Genomic DNA, 15,955 nt, shown 5'->3' on the forward strand with positions numbered 1-15,955 from the left:
TTTTTTAATTTTGTGCTTTTTTTTTTTTTGGATTTGGTTTTTTCGAGACAGGGTTACTCTGTATAGCCCTGGCTGTCCTGGAACTCACTCTGAAGACCAGGCTGGCCTCGAACTCAGAAATCCACCTGCCTCTGCCTCCCAGAGTACTGAGATTACAGGCGTGTGCCACCACCTCCTGGCACATCTTTTTTTTTTTTTTTCCTAAAGATATATTCATTAGTTTTAGGTATATGAGTACACTTCAGACACACTTCAGATGCCCAGGAAGAAGGTATCAGATTTCATTACAGATGGTTGTGAGCCACCATGTGGTTGCTGGGAATTGAACTCAGGACCTCTGGAAGAGCAATCAGTGCTCTTAACTACTGAGCCATCTCTCAAGCCCCGCATCTTTTACCTAAATCATGAATGTAACTAACTCAGTATCAGTTAGCATTGTTAACAAAATCATTTTCCATTACTATTGTTACAGGTCAACAGGTCACGGTGGAGGCATCAATGAAACACTAGTTTTTTTTTTTAAGTCTGCTGTTATGAAGACTTCAAAAACATAAATTTCAGGTAAAGACAAGAACACTGCAGAAGACCTAGATAGGTATTATAAAATAAGTATAATTTACATAATTCATCACTAAGTTAGCATGATATACAAATATTAGCAGTAGTCACCATTAGGTTCAAAAAGTGCCTCAAATACAGAAATGTTAAGATTATTGCAGCATACATCCTTCTCATCTCTGAGTCCAGCCAATTTAGGCTATCCACCCTCTGAAACACTTCTTCAAGCATTTCAAAGACAGGACTAACAGGTTTAATACTCCAACACAGCACTGACAAATAAGATATGAAAAGGATCCTCCACACCCCCTGGCCTGTCTGCAAAACCTTCAGTCTCTTTATAGTGACATGAGAATAGGAAACTGCACAGTTTCTCTCTATCAATCCAATGAAGCCACCCACATATCTTTCTTAGGGAGGCCAAAACCCACCTTACACAGTATCACAGCTGGCAACTTCTCCGGTCTTCCAGTGAGTCCACCTGAGGCCAACTGTCATTCTCAAAACCATCAACAAAATCAGTCAGAATTTACTTGGTACAACTGACTAGTTATCACCAGGAATCCTGTGCAACAATAGCATAAGAATCAGAGTCCAATCCACACCCAAGTCTAACACTAAAGTTCATACAGGACAAAACAGATTCAGTCACTTTTCCCACATTCATAGGACCAAGGTTGCCCAAAAGAGCCAAAGCTGTGGCCACAGAAAGTAAAAATCTTAATCAATCCCCAAGTATCTTCTGAAGACTTTGAATATACTCTATTTATATCAGTAACATTAATATTATCATAGAGTAAGAATCTGGAAGCACTAAGAGTGCACAGATGTGGATCATACCCAATACTTATTCTCCCACACCCACATTCACATGACTTGATAAATGCCAGGACTTCTTCTCTGTTCAAGAGATGAAGCTGCCCATGAGACCCATCACTGTCAGGCCCAGTAGGTGTCATTCATTCTCAAAAATATTCATACAATATTCACAACCATCTTTCTTTGAGCCACAAGATGGAATATAATGACATTTTTCTCCAGTAGCAGAGCCTCTGACTTGATAGTGATATCTTACACAGTATGCCCATACTGGACCTCCAAAAGCCCTATATTAAAGGGTAAGATGATCTTACACATGGAGTAATTCACCTAATCACTCTCTTGCTTTAACACCTTTGTTGATAATTTCTTTAGTTTTTAAAAAGTTAATCTTTATGATAAACTATTAAATATGGCAAGCAGTTGACCTTGTAACTGACAACACCTAAGATGATTTACAGGACACTCTCCAAGAACTTCAGTATGTTACTTTAGTCCCATGAATAGCACACTTCAAGGTATGGTGTAAAGATGACCAAGGTTATCTGTTCAGGTCCCAAAGGCATTAACTCATAGCACCATAATCTGAACCCATCCAATGTGACATTAAAGCCGTATGGCCATCACAACTGTCTTCTAGAAATGGGGGTTCAGGTTTTACTGCTTGTACTATGAAACTAGAAAAAAATGAGACTAATTGTTTAGTATTCACGTTCCCAACACAAATGCTCCTATGAGAAAGGTACAATTTATTACCATGTAGGACACAAGGAACTAACTTGACAACCTTTGATAAAGGGAACTTGGAATAGCTAAGAAAATGTGTACAATATCACTTACCATTTCCAGGAACACTGAGCTTGTATCAGAAATTGTAATTACATCTGTGGCTATAATCTCTAAACTAAAATTAGTAATTTGGAATTTAGAAAATTATTTTAGAAGGTCTTATCAATGCCAAAAATCTTCATTCAAAAGAGCTATGTGCAGCACAGCATTGAAGGACTCACTACCATATATAATATAGTTGCTCAGAAAGGGGTTTTCCTGGATTAAGTCTTTGCTGGTTTCCCTCAAGCTTAACATGTTCGACACAGAGACACACTGCTAAAATAAAACATAACTAAACAAATAACCTTCAGGCTTCTACTCTCACTCTGCCTTTCCCTGTATCTTGTATTAGAGAACACATCAATAACAAGTGGGGTGATTAATAATACCCATATTGCATATATACATGAAAGTGCACTCAACACTAGAACATGGTTCTTAGTCCTAAAACTTATTATACCAATTAATATACAAGAAATCTAGGAACACAGGCAATTGTAAATACTCCACTACATTGACTTTTAGTAAATATGTAAAGTCTCTTCCCAGTAATAACATTTATTTTTATAGCAGAAAACTATGAATAACAAGGAAATGTGAAATAAATGTCATTATTTATATTAACTGTACCACCCAATTTAAATTTGTGCTTTTGATGCTCCAAATATATTATCAAAAATATAATCTGAAAGAAATGTATTTACTTATGACTTATGGAAACACCAGAAACACAAGGTCCCAACAAAATAATCTAGTTGTATTTCTGTTATATGAATGATTTATAGTAGAAGCTCACAATTCTCAAATGTGCAAAGTATTTCCATGTGCTTAGGACAAGAACTAGCCAAAGCAAACAAGGCTGTAGAACTTTACTGTTGTATTTCCCTGCCATCTGCCAGCCCCCTTCTTGCCTTTGCCTGCTTATAGTAACACTTTTCCAGCTGGGAACTGGAGTTCTAGACATTACATAGCAATGATATTGCCCAATGTTTATTGACATAAACATCTAATGAGAATGTGCATTTCTTACTGCAGTATTAAATACATTGATCTCATACTAGTATTAAATATTATCATTCAGTATTTATTAAAATAAAATGTTTAATCAAGATCATACAGACATTAAGAAAAGCTAGAACTTCTGATCACTATCAACTTTATTTTTATGGTATACACCTGGTGATGACAGGCTTTATTTTTATCTGACCTATATATAGAAAATTACTCCATGAGTTCAAAATACCGTAAGGCAGGAGAAAAGAGAATTAAACAATAGTACAAAATGCCTCACAATACGAACTGAAACAGCATGTGCTCAAACAAAACCTTCACTAGTATTTCCATTTCTCACTAGTAACGGTGTTGAAGTTGTCCCTCCTCAGAGAGCTGTCACTGAGTCCAGGGCCATGAGACTTGAGGGAAAAGGCATCAGGTGAGATGAAGTAGTCTCCAAGTCTAAATGGAATGAAATATTTAAATTGCCTGCTCGCACTGAAGCCTCCAATACATGACAAAATCCAAGTCCAAGCTGGTGGGCTGCAGACGCGCCTCACTGACATGTGCTTTTATCAGTGCCTGTCATGTTCGTCAAGTATTTTGCTTTTCCTGAAAGTAATCTCTAAGATTTAAAGGAGTTTGAATAAACTACTATTATATCTTTGTTACATGCTTTGCAGGTTTTTCCAATGAAATCACTGATCATTTATATGCAGTTAATCAAACCCAAATAAAAAAATATTTAAGCTATTCAGATATTCCAAAGCAAGATGACAGCTTACCGCAAAGGAAACAGATCAAACCCAATGTGACAGCTTTTCAATAGACAAATCCTCTAGACAGAAAACTCAGTAAGCTGTCATCAGAAGGGAACTATAAAGCAAGTGGCAAGAAGACTTTTACAAAACAATGTCCCCAATAGCTAGAGAGAACAGTCTTCTCTTTAGTAGATGGAACATTCTTATATTAGGCCACAAAACAAGTCTCAACATAATCTAAACAATGAAAACCACATCACACATCTTCCAAATAAATTGCCAAAGGAACTTCAAAACTGCAAAGACACCAAGGCTAAGGAGCATGCTCCTGAGCACAATGGATAAGTAAAGGGAATAAAGGAAACTTGAAATAAATGAAAATAGACATGTAACATACAGATACCTATGGGACACAGCAAAAGGCCACACTAACAGGTAGGTTTAAGGTTAGAAATGCCTATTAAAAAATCTAGAAAAACAAGATTCAAAAAGACTTTTATTTTAAAAAATGAATAATATAGCTGGTCATGGTAGCACACGCCTTTAATCCCCGTTCTCTGGAGGCAGAAGAAGGGAATTTCTGAGTTCAAGGCCAGCCTGGTCTACAGAGTAATTTCCAGAACATCCAGGAACACACAGAGAAACCCTGTCTCTACAAAACAGAAAACAAACACACAACAACAAAACTAATAATACAAGTAAGGAACTAAAAAGGCAAAACCAAACACAAAACTGATGGTATAAACGGAGTGAGAAAAGATATCTTCAATCTATCTGTAATATAAGAAAGTCAACCCAACAGAAAAAAACAGTAGTAAATGACCTGATTAAAATTGAGATGAGGCAGTATTTCTTTTGAATATAAAAATAACCAACATATAAATAACAAATGCTTGGCAGCACTAGCCATCAGGCTTACAGGTCGAAACCACAAAGAGATGCCAGACCTCCACACAGAGCAGCTATCACCAAATGATAAGTGCTGGGCATGGGAAAAGAAGGCAGCTCTCAGACAACTGGTGAGGGTGCAAACCAGCATGGCCACTACCAACAGCAGCAGGAAAGTTACTCAAAACACGACAAAGAGAACTAATGGACACAGATGTTAATTCTACTACAGGATAAATATCCTAGGGTGAGAAAATGAGTGTGTCAAAAAGGTGTCTGCATACCTGTTTACTACAGGACATTTCCCTATGGCCATGATAGCCAACCAGTCTGAATACCTACCCACAGGAAAATGGATAAAAGAAAATGTGGTAAATATTCACAATGGAATATCAGCTGTGCAAATATATGGGATTCTGTCTCTCAGCAGCATGAAAAGAACTAGAGGACATTATGTAGCTGATCCAACAGATGCAGAGGGTGGTTAGCTAAAGGGAGGAGAGGTGGAGAGAAGGGGGTTAGCAGTACAAAGCACACCTGTAAAGGAAGAATGTGCCTAATGTCCCACTGCATACGTTCAACTCTGGCTAATGTCCCACTACATGCGTGTAACTCTAGCCAACAACACAAGCACAAATAGGATGGGCTCTGAGAAGTTCCCAAAACAAGAAAATGATAAATATTTAAGAAATGGAAAGTCACTTATTCTGACTTAATCATTCTACTAAAAGAATCATATTATAACTCATAACAAGTAATATTTCACTTTATATATATAAATAACATGATATATACATATATACATATATACCATGTTATTTATATATGATCTTGTGAGGAATATATATATATATATGTATATATATATATGCATGTTTAAAACAAAATGAATACTATTGCCAAAGTAGTGTGCAAAGAGATTATAAATATCATTAAACTGGGGGGAAATTCCAAAACCATATTGACATGCCACTAATACCTATTCAACCCAGCTAAAATACATTTTAAACTTAAAGCCTAGCAAGGCTGCAAGGCTAACAGTACTCACGAGATGGAAACAAACTGAGAATAGTAACTAATGCCTTAGCTTGGATGGACTTCTCCCCAGGGGGCTCAGGATTCTGTCCCATTTCATTCCTCACATGCCCATCTTCTGTCCCTTCACCATCATATCTCATAACTCAAGTCTAAACAGCACTTTTTAGTAAGGACTGCTCTCTTTACACTACATAGGATGTATTAATATCACCTGCATTTGAATATGCAAAACTGATCATGAATATGTAACACTAGTTAAGTACTACATTCTTATAATTACATAAAACTAAGTGAAAATATGAAGCTTCTACCCCAAGTCACTTATAATCTAGTAACTAACATACATTTCAACACACAAAGTAATATGCAAGTTTAAGAGTCCGAAAAAGTAGCTGGGTGGAAGATGAGAAATGAAGAGATTTATGAAAGAAAAAATATGCATATATTTGCAGATGAAACTTGATGTTTGGGGGTCAGTAGGCAAAGGCTTCTGTCAAGTAAAGGTGCTTTGCCACCAACCCTGTAAACCTGAGGTTAATCCTCAAAACTCACATGGTGGAGAGAATAAGAAGCAACTTCTGTAAATTGTCTTCTGTCCTATATATGAGAGCTCTCTGTGGCACACATAGAACATGAAGGCACTATAAAAACAGAAATAAGCTTTTTCTCTACAACTATGCTAAAAATGATTAAAAACTAATTTAAAGTAAGATACACCTTCCACCAGAGGGGAATAGAGAGGGAGGGAGAGACGGAGAGAGGGAGGGAAGAAGGGAGGAACAAACAGAGATCTATACAGAATATTCTCAACCCCAAAATGGTCACATAAAGAGTGGGCATCTCAACTAGCAAACAATCGTGGGAATTCAGGAATAGTGTTCTTGGGGAAACTACCCTTTAGAACTTGTTATCAATGACAGTCTTCAATACTACTGATACCTATCTGTTAAACATTCAAGTCTTGCCTTATGGCCACATGCTCCAGGAAAGCTGGTTAAAGCACTCCATGATGCCCTGAAATTGTCGCTTCTTCACCTCTCCTGAGAAGGTGTGCTGTGAGCCAACTGTGGCTGTTTCCTAATTTCACCAAGGAAACACACATACAAAGGCCTTCTCATGATGTGCTTATTGCAATATATTTGTTAATCAGTGATTGTTCTTCAAAAATTTTTACAGCTGACCTTAAGAAATATAGTTGTACCTTGTTATCTGTAGGGCATTGATTTTACTAAAATCCAAGGACATTCAAGGCCCTTAAGATAAAATGGCGTGTGTTCCAGTGAATGGTGCTGAATGTAGGCTCATGGCTACTGCATGACACTGACAGACAAGTGCTGAGCCACAAGGAAGGCACTTACAGAATGCCCTCTAAGACTCCGTAAACACAGCAGAAGAGGAGGCAAGAAGAATGGAAGTTGAAAAACAGGAAGAACGGCTGTGAAATGTTATCTTCTGCTAAGAGGTCTCAATGAAAACCGAATATGACTAATTCTTCCTAAACTGCAGTGTTTTCACAAGCATTTAAGAATATGCCGAGAATAAAGACAAAGAAGCTTCAAAGTTAATTAATGGGCTCCATTGATATTAACATAATGTATAACATTCATTTGCTCATGTAGAACATTTCTTTACACCCTGTCATATTCTTAGTGTTAGGATTGCAAAGTTTATATGCCAAACACAGAAAAAAAACCTTTAAAAATTTTAGCAGTATAAAACAATGACATGTGGGTAAGAAAATGATACTTTGGATAGGACCATCAAAAATGCAATGTGGCTGGGCACAGTGGCTCACTCCCACGGTCAGAGCACTTGGAAGGTGGAGCCAAGTCAGTTTAAGATCACCTCCATTACATGGAGAGCTCAAGGCCAGTGTGGGCTACTTAAGATGATGTCTCAAAAAGTGAAGAAAGATCCCTGAGCTGATGCTAATAAGCTCCAGGGCAGGGGAGGCATCTGCTGACAGCTTCTGTTTGTAAACAGGCTACTTCTTACAGAGGCTCTCCTTCTCTGTTTCCTCTGCTGGGATTCTTTCCATGGCTAACTCACTTTCATCATGAACTTATTAGTATAAATGTCACTTTCTCAGACATGAAAAGAATGAATGACTAACATTCGGCATTTTTTTCTAGGTAAACTGGAGAAACAATAAAATATTAAGCAAGAAACTTATTGACTCCAGTTGAACCAGCACCATTTGTTGAAAAGGCTATCTTTTTTCCACTGGATGTTTTCAGCTCCTTTGTCCAAGATCAAGTGACCACAGGTGTGTGGGTTCATTTCTGGATCTTCAATTCTATTCCACTGGTCCACTTGCCTGTCCCTGTGCCAATACCATGCAGTTTTTATCACTATTGCTCTGTAGTATTGTTTGAGGTCTGGGATACTAATTCCCCCAGAAGTTCTTTTACTGTGGAGAATAGTTTTAGCTATCCTGGGTTTTTTGTTATTCGAGATAAATTTGAGAATTACTTTTTCTAACTCTGTGAAGAACTGAGTTGGGATTTTGATTGGGATTGCATTGAATCTGTATATTGCTTTTGGCAAGATGGCCATTTTAACTATATTAATCCTGCCAATCTACGAGCATGGAAGATTTTTCCATTTTCTGAGGTCTTCTTCAATTTCCTTCTTCAGTGACCTGAAGTTCTTGTCGTATAGATCTTTTACTTGTTTGGTTAGAGTCACACCAAGATACTTTATATTGTTTGTGGCTATTGTGAAGGGTGTCATTTCCCTAACTTCTTTCTCAGCCTGCTTATCCTTTGAGTATAGGAAGGCAACTGATTTGCTTGAGTTGATTTTATAACCTGCCAATTTGCTGAAGTTGTTTATCAGCTGTAGGAGTTCTCTGGTAGAGTTTTTTGGGTCACTTAAGTAGACTATCATGTCATCTGCAAATAGTGATAATTTGACTTCTTCCTTTCCAATTTGTATCCCTTTGACCTCCTTATACTGTCTAATTGCTCTAGCTAGAACTTCAAGTACTATATTGAAAAGATATGGAGAGAGAGGGCAGCCTTGTCTAGTCCCTGATTTTAGTGGGATTGCTTCAAGTTTCTCTCCATTTTAGATTGATGTTGGCTACCGGTTTGCTGTATATTGCTTTAACTATGTTTAGGTATGGGCCTTGAACTTCTGTTCTTTCCAAGACTTTTAGCATGAAAGGATGCTGAATTTTGTCAAATGCTTTTTCAGCATCTAATGAAATGATCATATGGTTTTGTTCTTTGAGTTTGTTTATGTAGTGGATTGCATTGATGGATTTCCTTATATTGAACCATCCCTGCATCCCTGGGATAAAGCCCACTTGATCGTGGTGGATGATCGTTTTGATGTGTTCTTGGATTTGGTTGGCAAGAATTTTATTGAGTATTTTTACATTGATATTCATAAGGGAAATTGGCCTGAAGTTCTTTCTTTGTTGGATCTTTATGTGGTTTTGATATCATTGTAATTGTGGCTTATATGACATGTACATTGTCAACTGAACCATCACTCCAATTTGCTACTTTAGATATTTTTAAAAAGCATTATGAACTAGCTTAAGGGTGAAAAAACATTTATTTGTCAAAGTGACAAACATTTACAGTCTATATAAGTCACTAAGAGTTTTAAAGATTTTCTTTAAGATAAACTCTGGTACAATTCTGATCAACTATCTATTCCTCTGTTCTCCTAGTTCCTCTGCTACCCTAGTTTCAACACAAGAGTTATAGAATGCTTATTAGGTGACATTTATAGATGAAATAAGGAAGGAAGGTAAGTTGACAATTTAAACATGATGACTGAAGGCCTCAATATAAAGACATGATCATGGGTAACCAATACTGGAACAGTGGTGGCGCAAGAAAATAATTACAGGGAACTAACACAAGATAAGAAACGCTATTTGCTAAAATTCTATAATTAGACACTAAAACCAATTCACAACAAGCCATGAATCTGTAAGTCTTAACTGGTGGAGCTTTCTATTTTAAAGTGAAACATTTTAATTTAAAAAGGTAAAAATATAATTCTCAGAACAATCTTAAAAAGAAGCAAATGACTTTATAGATGAAAAAAATGAAAATAGACAAACTGGGCAAGATCACACATGAATAAAGTTAGAAGTAACATTTAAATGCATGTCTAATTCTAAATCAATATATAACAACAGGATGCAGACAGTTATGGCATAAAAAAGAACAGTCATCTGTGTGATCAACTCATATGATCACTGATCGTAATTACTTCATTTACTGAGAGCTTCCCCTGAGCCAGGTGTACTGTTGACCAGTTCCTCCTATTACCTCCTTGGTACTCTGAGACACTCACTGTCACTGCCATGTCACAGAGAAGGAGACAAATGGGGCTTTACAGTCCAAATTGTTAACTACAATTTCAACGTGTGCAATACTTTTATGTTACTGAAATGAAACTTTTAAAATACTCTTAATCATTTGAAAACCACATTATTTTATTATAGCTATATCTCAAGATGCTAGATGTGAAACACATAAAAGTTATTATAACAATGTGAACAAGTCACAAGGCAGTGACAGGATTCAGTGGCTTACTGCTAAGGTTGATGACTGACACTTGATCCCCAGAACGTACATGACTGAAGGAACCAACTCTTACAAGTTGTCCTTTGACCTTTACACATGCACCCTAACAAACGCATACACAGACACACACACAGACACACACACACACACACCGAATACATGTATTCAAAAAGTTATAAAAAAATAAAGCTAATAATTCATACACAACTACAGCAAAAAAAAGAACTTCATAAACATATCCTTCCTTTTGAATGGCTTCTTTAAATAATGTTTTAATTCAAATCACTCTATCCTTAAAGAGTACAGAACTTAAAAATGGCTTTAAAATATTTTTGAGACATATTTGTGTAGAAAAAAACAGTGTGGAGAAAAGTATAAATGAATCCACTGCTCCACCATACACCAGAGATAAACTGTTCCCTAACCATATATATGTGCTTTTCTTGGAAGAAGTACTCAATACGCCGGGCCGTGGTGGCGCACGCCTGTAATCCCAGCACTCTGGGAGGCAGAGGCAGACGGATTTCTGAGTTCGAGGCCAGCCTGGTCTACAGAGTGAGTTCCAGGACAGCCAGGGCTATACAGAGAAACCCTGTCTCAAAAAAAAAAAAAAAAGAAAGAAAGAAAGAGAGAGAGAGAGAGAGAGAGAGAGAGAAGAAAGAAAGAAAGAAAGAAAGAAAGAAAGAAAGAAAGAAAGAAAGAAAGAAAGAAAGAAAGAAAGAAAGAAGGAAGGAAGGAAAGAAAGAAAGAAAGAAAGAAGCACTCAATACAAGTTTATAAAATAGGAAAAACAGACCTTGGATGGAGCTAAGTGAAACAGCACTTGCCTAGCATGTACACGACCCTAGGTCTCCTCTCCAGTAACACACCCCCACCACAGCAATCCTTACATTCTGAGAAACAGTTTGCATCGTTTGGAAAGTACTACTTTTCACTTTGTGCCCATATTCCCAGTCAACTAACCCAGAACATACCTGTTTTTTAATATCTAAACCATTCACTTTATTGTAAAAAATACTAAAGAATTTAAAAGCATAGTCCTGAAAACCATCTTTCAAATAGGCAATTAAAGCAAGACTTCCCATTTTAATTCCTGTGGAAAACGTCACTGGCTTCGTGGCTCTGGGCTTCTCGAGCTGCATCCCCAGCTGGGTAGATCTGTCTTTGTGCTGAGCCAAGAGCAGGGAGACAGGCAGGTCGGAGCTCTCCTGCAACAGAGGTCAACATGAGGCTAAGACAGAAAGAACAAAAAGCAACAACACTTTCAAAGTATGCCTCTTCTATAAAAATTCGATGTCAAACTAAATATTCACTTTATATACAACACTTTACAAAAGAATATTAACATTTCATAATAAGAAAAGGTTGCTGTAGACTTGTAAGTCAAAATAACCTGCAAACAAGTATTTTATAAAATCTACTTTAAAGAGAATATAATAGGGTCCTATTTCATCTAGCTACTAACCTATCACAAAGAGAACAGTAGAAAGGGCTATAACTTAGACCAGAGGGTTATCTGAGGCACATTCTTTTCACCTAGAGTTCAGACCATTTGAAATGGTTCCCATTAGATTTCACCTGAGGCTATCTGCAAATAATCCTTGTTCTGTTTTGCACAATGGATCTATTTTAAGTTCCACCACATGTGTATTTGTTTATTTTATCCTTCCTTCTTAAATTTTAAATCAAATTTTAATCAAGTAACAAAATGATAAACATTTAATATTGGACATCAATACTACCCAGGACCACTGTTTATACAACCCTGTACATGCCCACATTTTGAGCAGCAAATTGTTTATCCTAACTAATATGATCCTAACATGGAAAATGCTATTTATCCTGTTGAGCTTGAGATGCTGTGAAGTTAAGGTCTAAACTAAATGATACCTAGACTTCTACCTCTCAGAGCTGTCCATTAAGTAAGAACCCAGAAACACATGCAGAGAAAAAGGACAAGAATATATATTCTATATGTAGAAACAAAGATTTAAAAAAATAACCAAAACAGAACAAAACCGACTGCTCTTCTACTTCATACTCTAAAGTTATATGTGAAAGGCTACATACACAGCAAGTATAAGGCCAGTGTGGGCAATTTATTGAGGTCATCTAAAAATAAAAAGAGAAAGGGACGCGGCTCAGTGACGCAGTGCTGTGCCTAGCATATCTGAAACTCTAGGTTCACTCCATGCGGCCACCAAAAAGTGGGGTATTGAGCATTAAAAATAGTAGTCATCCAGAATTTAATCCTCAAGAAACTCCTTCATTAACTTATCAAATATAAAGCAAGCATTACCACAGGTTCTCAGTTTTCTTCCAACTCTAACCCATTAATAATTTTAGGCACAAATGTGGCTAATTAATACAATTAAAGTAAAATTAAAGTAACAGTTTTAAAGTTCTAGCATAGAAGTAGTAACGAATAAGTCAATTTAACAGAATTGTGTGAGGATAAAAATGCACATCAAGGCAATTTTTTTAAATTGCATTTCTTTATTTCTCTTTGTGTATGTGTGTGTGTGTGTATATGTGTGTGTGTGTGACACACATTATAGAGCATGTGCAGAGGTCAAAGCAAGCATGCAGAAGCTGAGTCTCTCCTTCCACAAGAACATTAGGAATTTTATAACCTAGAAGGGCATGGTGACACAGGCTGAAATAAGTGAAAGGAAAAGAACGGAGGTCAAGGCCAGCCTGGGCTACACAGTGAGGTCAAGCCCAGCCTGAACTTCATGAGATATTGTCTTAGAAAGGTTTTTTTTTTATATCTACCATTTTATCTGTATAATTTTCCATTAAGTAGTCAATGTTAATGTGTTTGTCTATGTATTTCTTGAATTTTATCAGAAATATTTTCATGTAAATCTTCAATTTTACCTGAAAATGTTCATAATTCCACTTTAAATCAACTTATAATTATTTTTATACCTACCATTTTATCTGTATAATTTCCATGATAATCTTCAATTTTAACATGTTTTTATATATGTCCAATTTTATCAGAAATATTTTCTATGTAAATCTTCAACTTTATCAGAAAATGTTTATAATTCCACTTTCAATCAACTTATGAATACTTTTATGCCTACCTTTATTATATCTATATAAAATTTTCCATGATAATCTTTAATTTTAACATGTTTTTCTACATTTTTCTCTAATTTTATCAGAAATATTTTGCATATAAATCCTCAATTCAATCATAAAATGTTTCTATTTCATTTTTCAATTAAAAAAATAACCAAAATTACTTTATAACAAAATTATTCTTGCAAGAGCAGTATCACAAAAATATTAGGACTCATTTTTCTTCATAAAATAAATCCTAATCTTACACCTGGGCTTAGCAAGAATAAAGGTGAATAAAAAACAACAAAAGAATAGTCTTCAGTACCTTCATTTCATATTTCACAACAAAGCACTTGTATTGCATTGCTGTGAATTCCTGCAACAAGTTTAGATCTCCATTAGGCATTTTGTAATCAACTGTAACATTAATGAAAACTTTAAATGGGCTATAGCCAAAAGTATCTTTTAAATATATCTTTTCATGTGCACAAAGTAAAAAAATAAAATAGAAATATTATTGGCTAAAAGGCTAGACCATTGGGTTAAGAAGATAGATGGACAGGTCAAAGTGCTTGCCCAAAAGCCTGGAGACCTGTTTGATGCCCCCAGAACACATATAAAGATGGTAATAAACCAACTCCACAAACATATCACACTCACATATATGCATAATTAATTAATGTAGTAAAGTCATATCAGGGTTGGAGAGATAATAACTCAGTGTTAAAAGCACTTTTAGTTGTAAAAGTTCAGAGGATCTAACTTTTAGAACTAAACATTTTTCATTTAAAAGTCTGAACACATAATGACTGAAATATCTGCCTAGCCTAAGGATCTATGTTTGGTTCCAAGCACCCATCCCAGGCCGCTCACAACAGCCTATAACTCCAGTTCCAAGGAACCCAAAGCCCTCCTCTGGCTTTTGAGAGAACCTGAACTCCCATGCACATACCCATAAACAGAAACACACATGTACACATAAATAATAAATCACTTTTAAAAGTTAAATAATTAGCTTCTAATTTATAATATTTGAAATGAATGCATATACTTATACATAGCTGGTATTTATTCTAAAAAGCAAAAGTACATATATAAAAGCAAGACAATGGGGCTGGAGATATGACTCAGCAGTTAAGGTGCTTGCTGCTCTTTCAAGGAACCAGCACTTACATTAGGCAGTTAATGCATTCATACAAAGAAACACACACACACACACACACACACAGTTTATAAAAAATATATTAAAGCAACACAATGTTTTCATTTTAAACATGTTGCTAACCAAAACCAGTTTATTATAATCTTAGTATCTCATTCACATTAAAAGAGCAGAATGCTTAAATGTATTAATAGCTGAAATTTTGTAAAAATTAAGCATTCTAAGTATCAAACTTTAATATCAAAGCACAGAATTTACTTTAAACCTATCATTTCCATTTTAGCCCTCAAAATTTTGGAGCCTGAGAAAAGAACTAAGCATGGGCTGTGGTGACAGGCATGTCTCTAGAGCAGAGCTAGCCCGGGGAGCACAGAGCACACGTCCAGCTTTGCGTTTACTTCTGTGTTCTGAGAATCACACTTCACCTTGCAGAAACCATATAATTGCCTAAAGGCACACTGTTTAATATTTAAAGAAATTTTAATAAGACTGCCTTTAATACTCATTAAAAGCTTTATAATGACCATTTTTAAAGATTATTTTAACTGACTTTAAGCAAGCCATCTGGCAAACAATATTCCTAATAAGAATCAGCTACTACATTTGACAACAGCATTAACTCATAAAATTTAAGACTTAAATGGAACAGAATTTTCAAACAGGAATATAAAAAGGTTTAATAACACAGAACCTGATTAAAAATCTTTTTCCAAACTATTAAAAAATTGAATTTACAGTTAGGATTGAAATAAATAGACTTTTAGCCAACATTACATCAAATGCAAAGCCATAAACATTCAGACCGAAACATTAAACCCTGTCACATACAGTCTAATGTGCTACCAGTGCTTTTTAGAAGGTTAAAGAGTGACTTTGGGCATAAAGACCAAACTCAGAAAAACAAAGAAAAGAATTCCAATAAGTCGTCCTTGCATTAAATGTCGTTCAGGGAACATTTCAAACGCTAAACCTTTCGACATACTTACAGATACCAAAGCTAGCTTTCCTTTTTTATAAAAATTTAACATGAAAACACATAGAAAAGTACATTTTCACTTTAATACAGACCAATCAAGATAAAATAAATTTAATGAATTCAGTTTGTCAAGGATTGAAAATTTTAATAAAGATTGAAATAATCTATAAAAAAAATTTAAAAGTTGAAATCAAAAAACTGTAGTGTTATTCTATAAACTATTATATACTGATTAATTATAATAATGAATACAGTGAATTACTAAAAATTATTTAACCACCCTGTTACATGGTCTAAATGGTGAGGA

General features: G+C 35.6%; 1 protein-coding gene and 1 pseudogene across 1 annotated transcript in view; both read right to left on the reverse strand.

Moving 5' to 3' along the window:
• The window catches only part of Mnat1 (MNAT1 component of CDK activating kinase), a 127,279-nt gene that overhangs the window by 57,429 nt on the left and 53,895 nt on the right, over nucleotides 1-15,955 (reverse strand). Inside the window, exon 6 of the mRNA XM_052185674.1 lies at nucleotides 11,519-11,646. Within this exon, the coding sequence (XP_052041634.1) occupies nucleotides 11,519-11,646 (128 nt within the window). The remainder of the gene's footprint in view (nucleotides 1-11,518; nucleotides 11,647-15,955) is intronic.
• On the reverse strand, nucleotides 939-11,031 carry LOC127687731 (geranylgeranyl transferase type-2 subunit beta-like; annotated as a pseudogene).

This window comes from Apodemus sylvaticus, chromosome 6, assembly GCF_947179515.1.
Source record: "Apodemus sylvaticus chromosome 6, mApoSyl1.1, whole genome shotgun sequence".
In the NCBI taxonomy this organism is placed as follows: Eukaryota; Metazoa; Chordata; class Mammalia; order Rodentia; family Muridae; genus Apodemus; species Apodemus sylvaticus.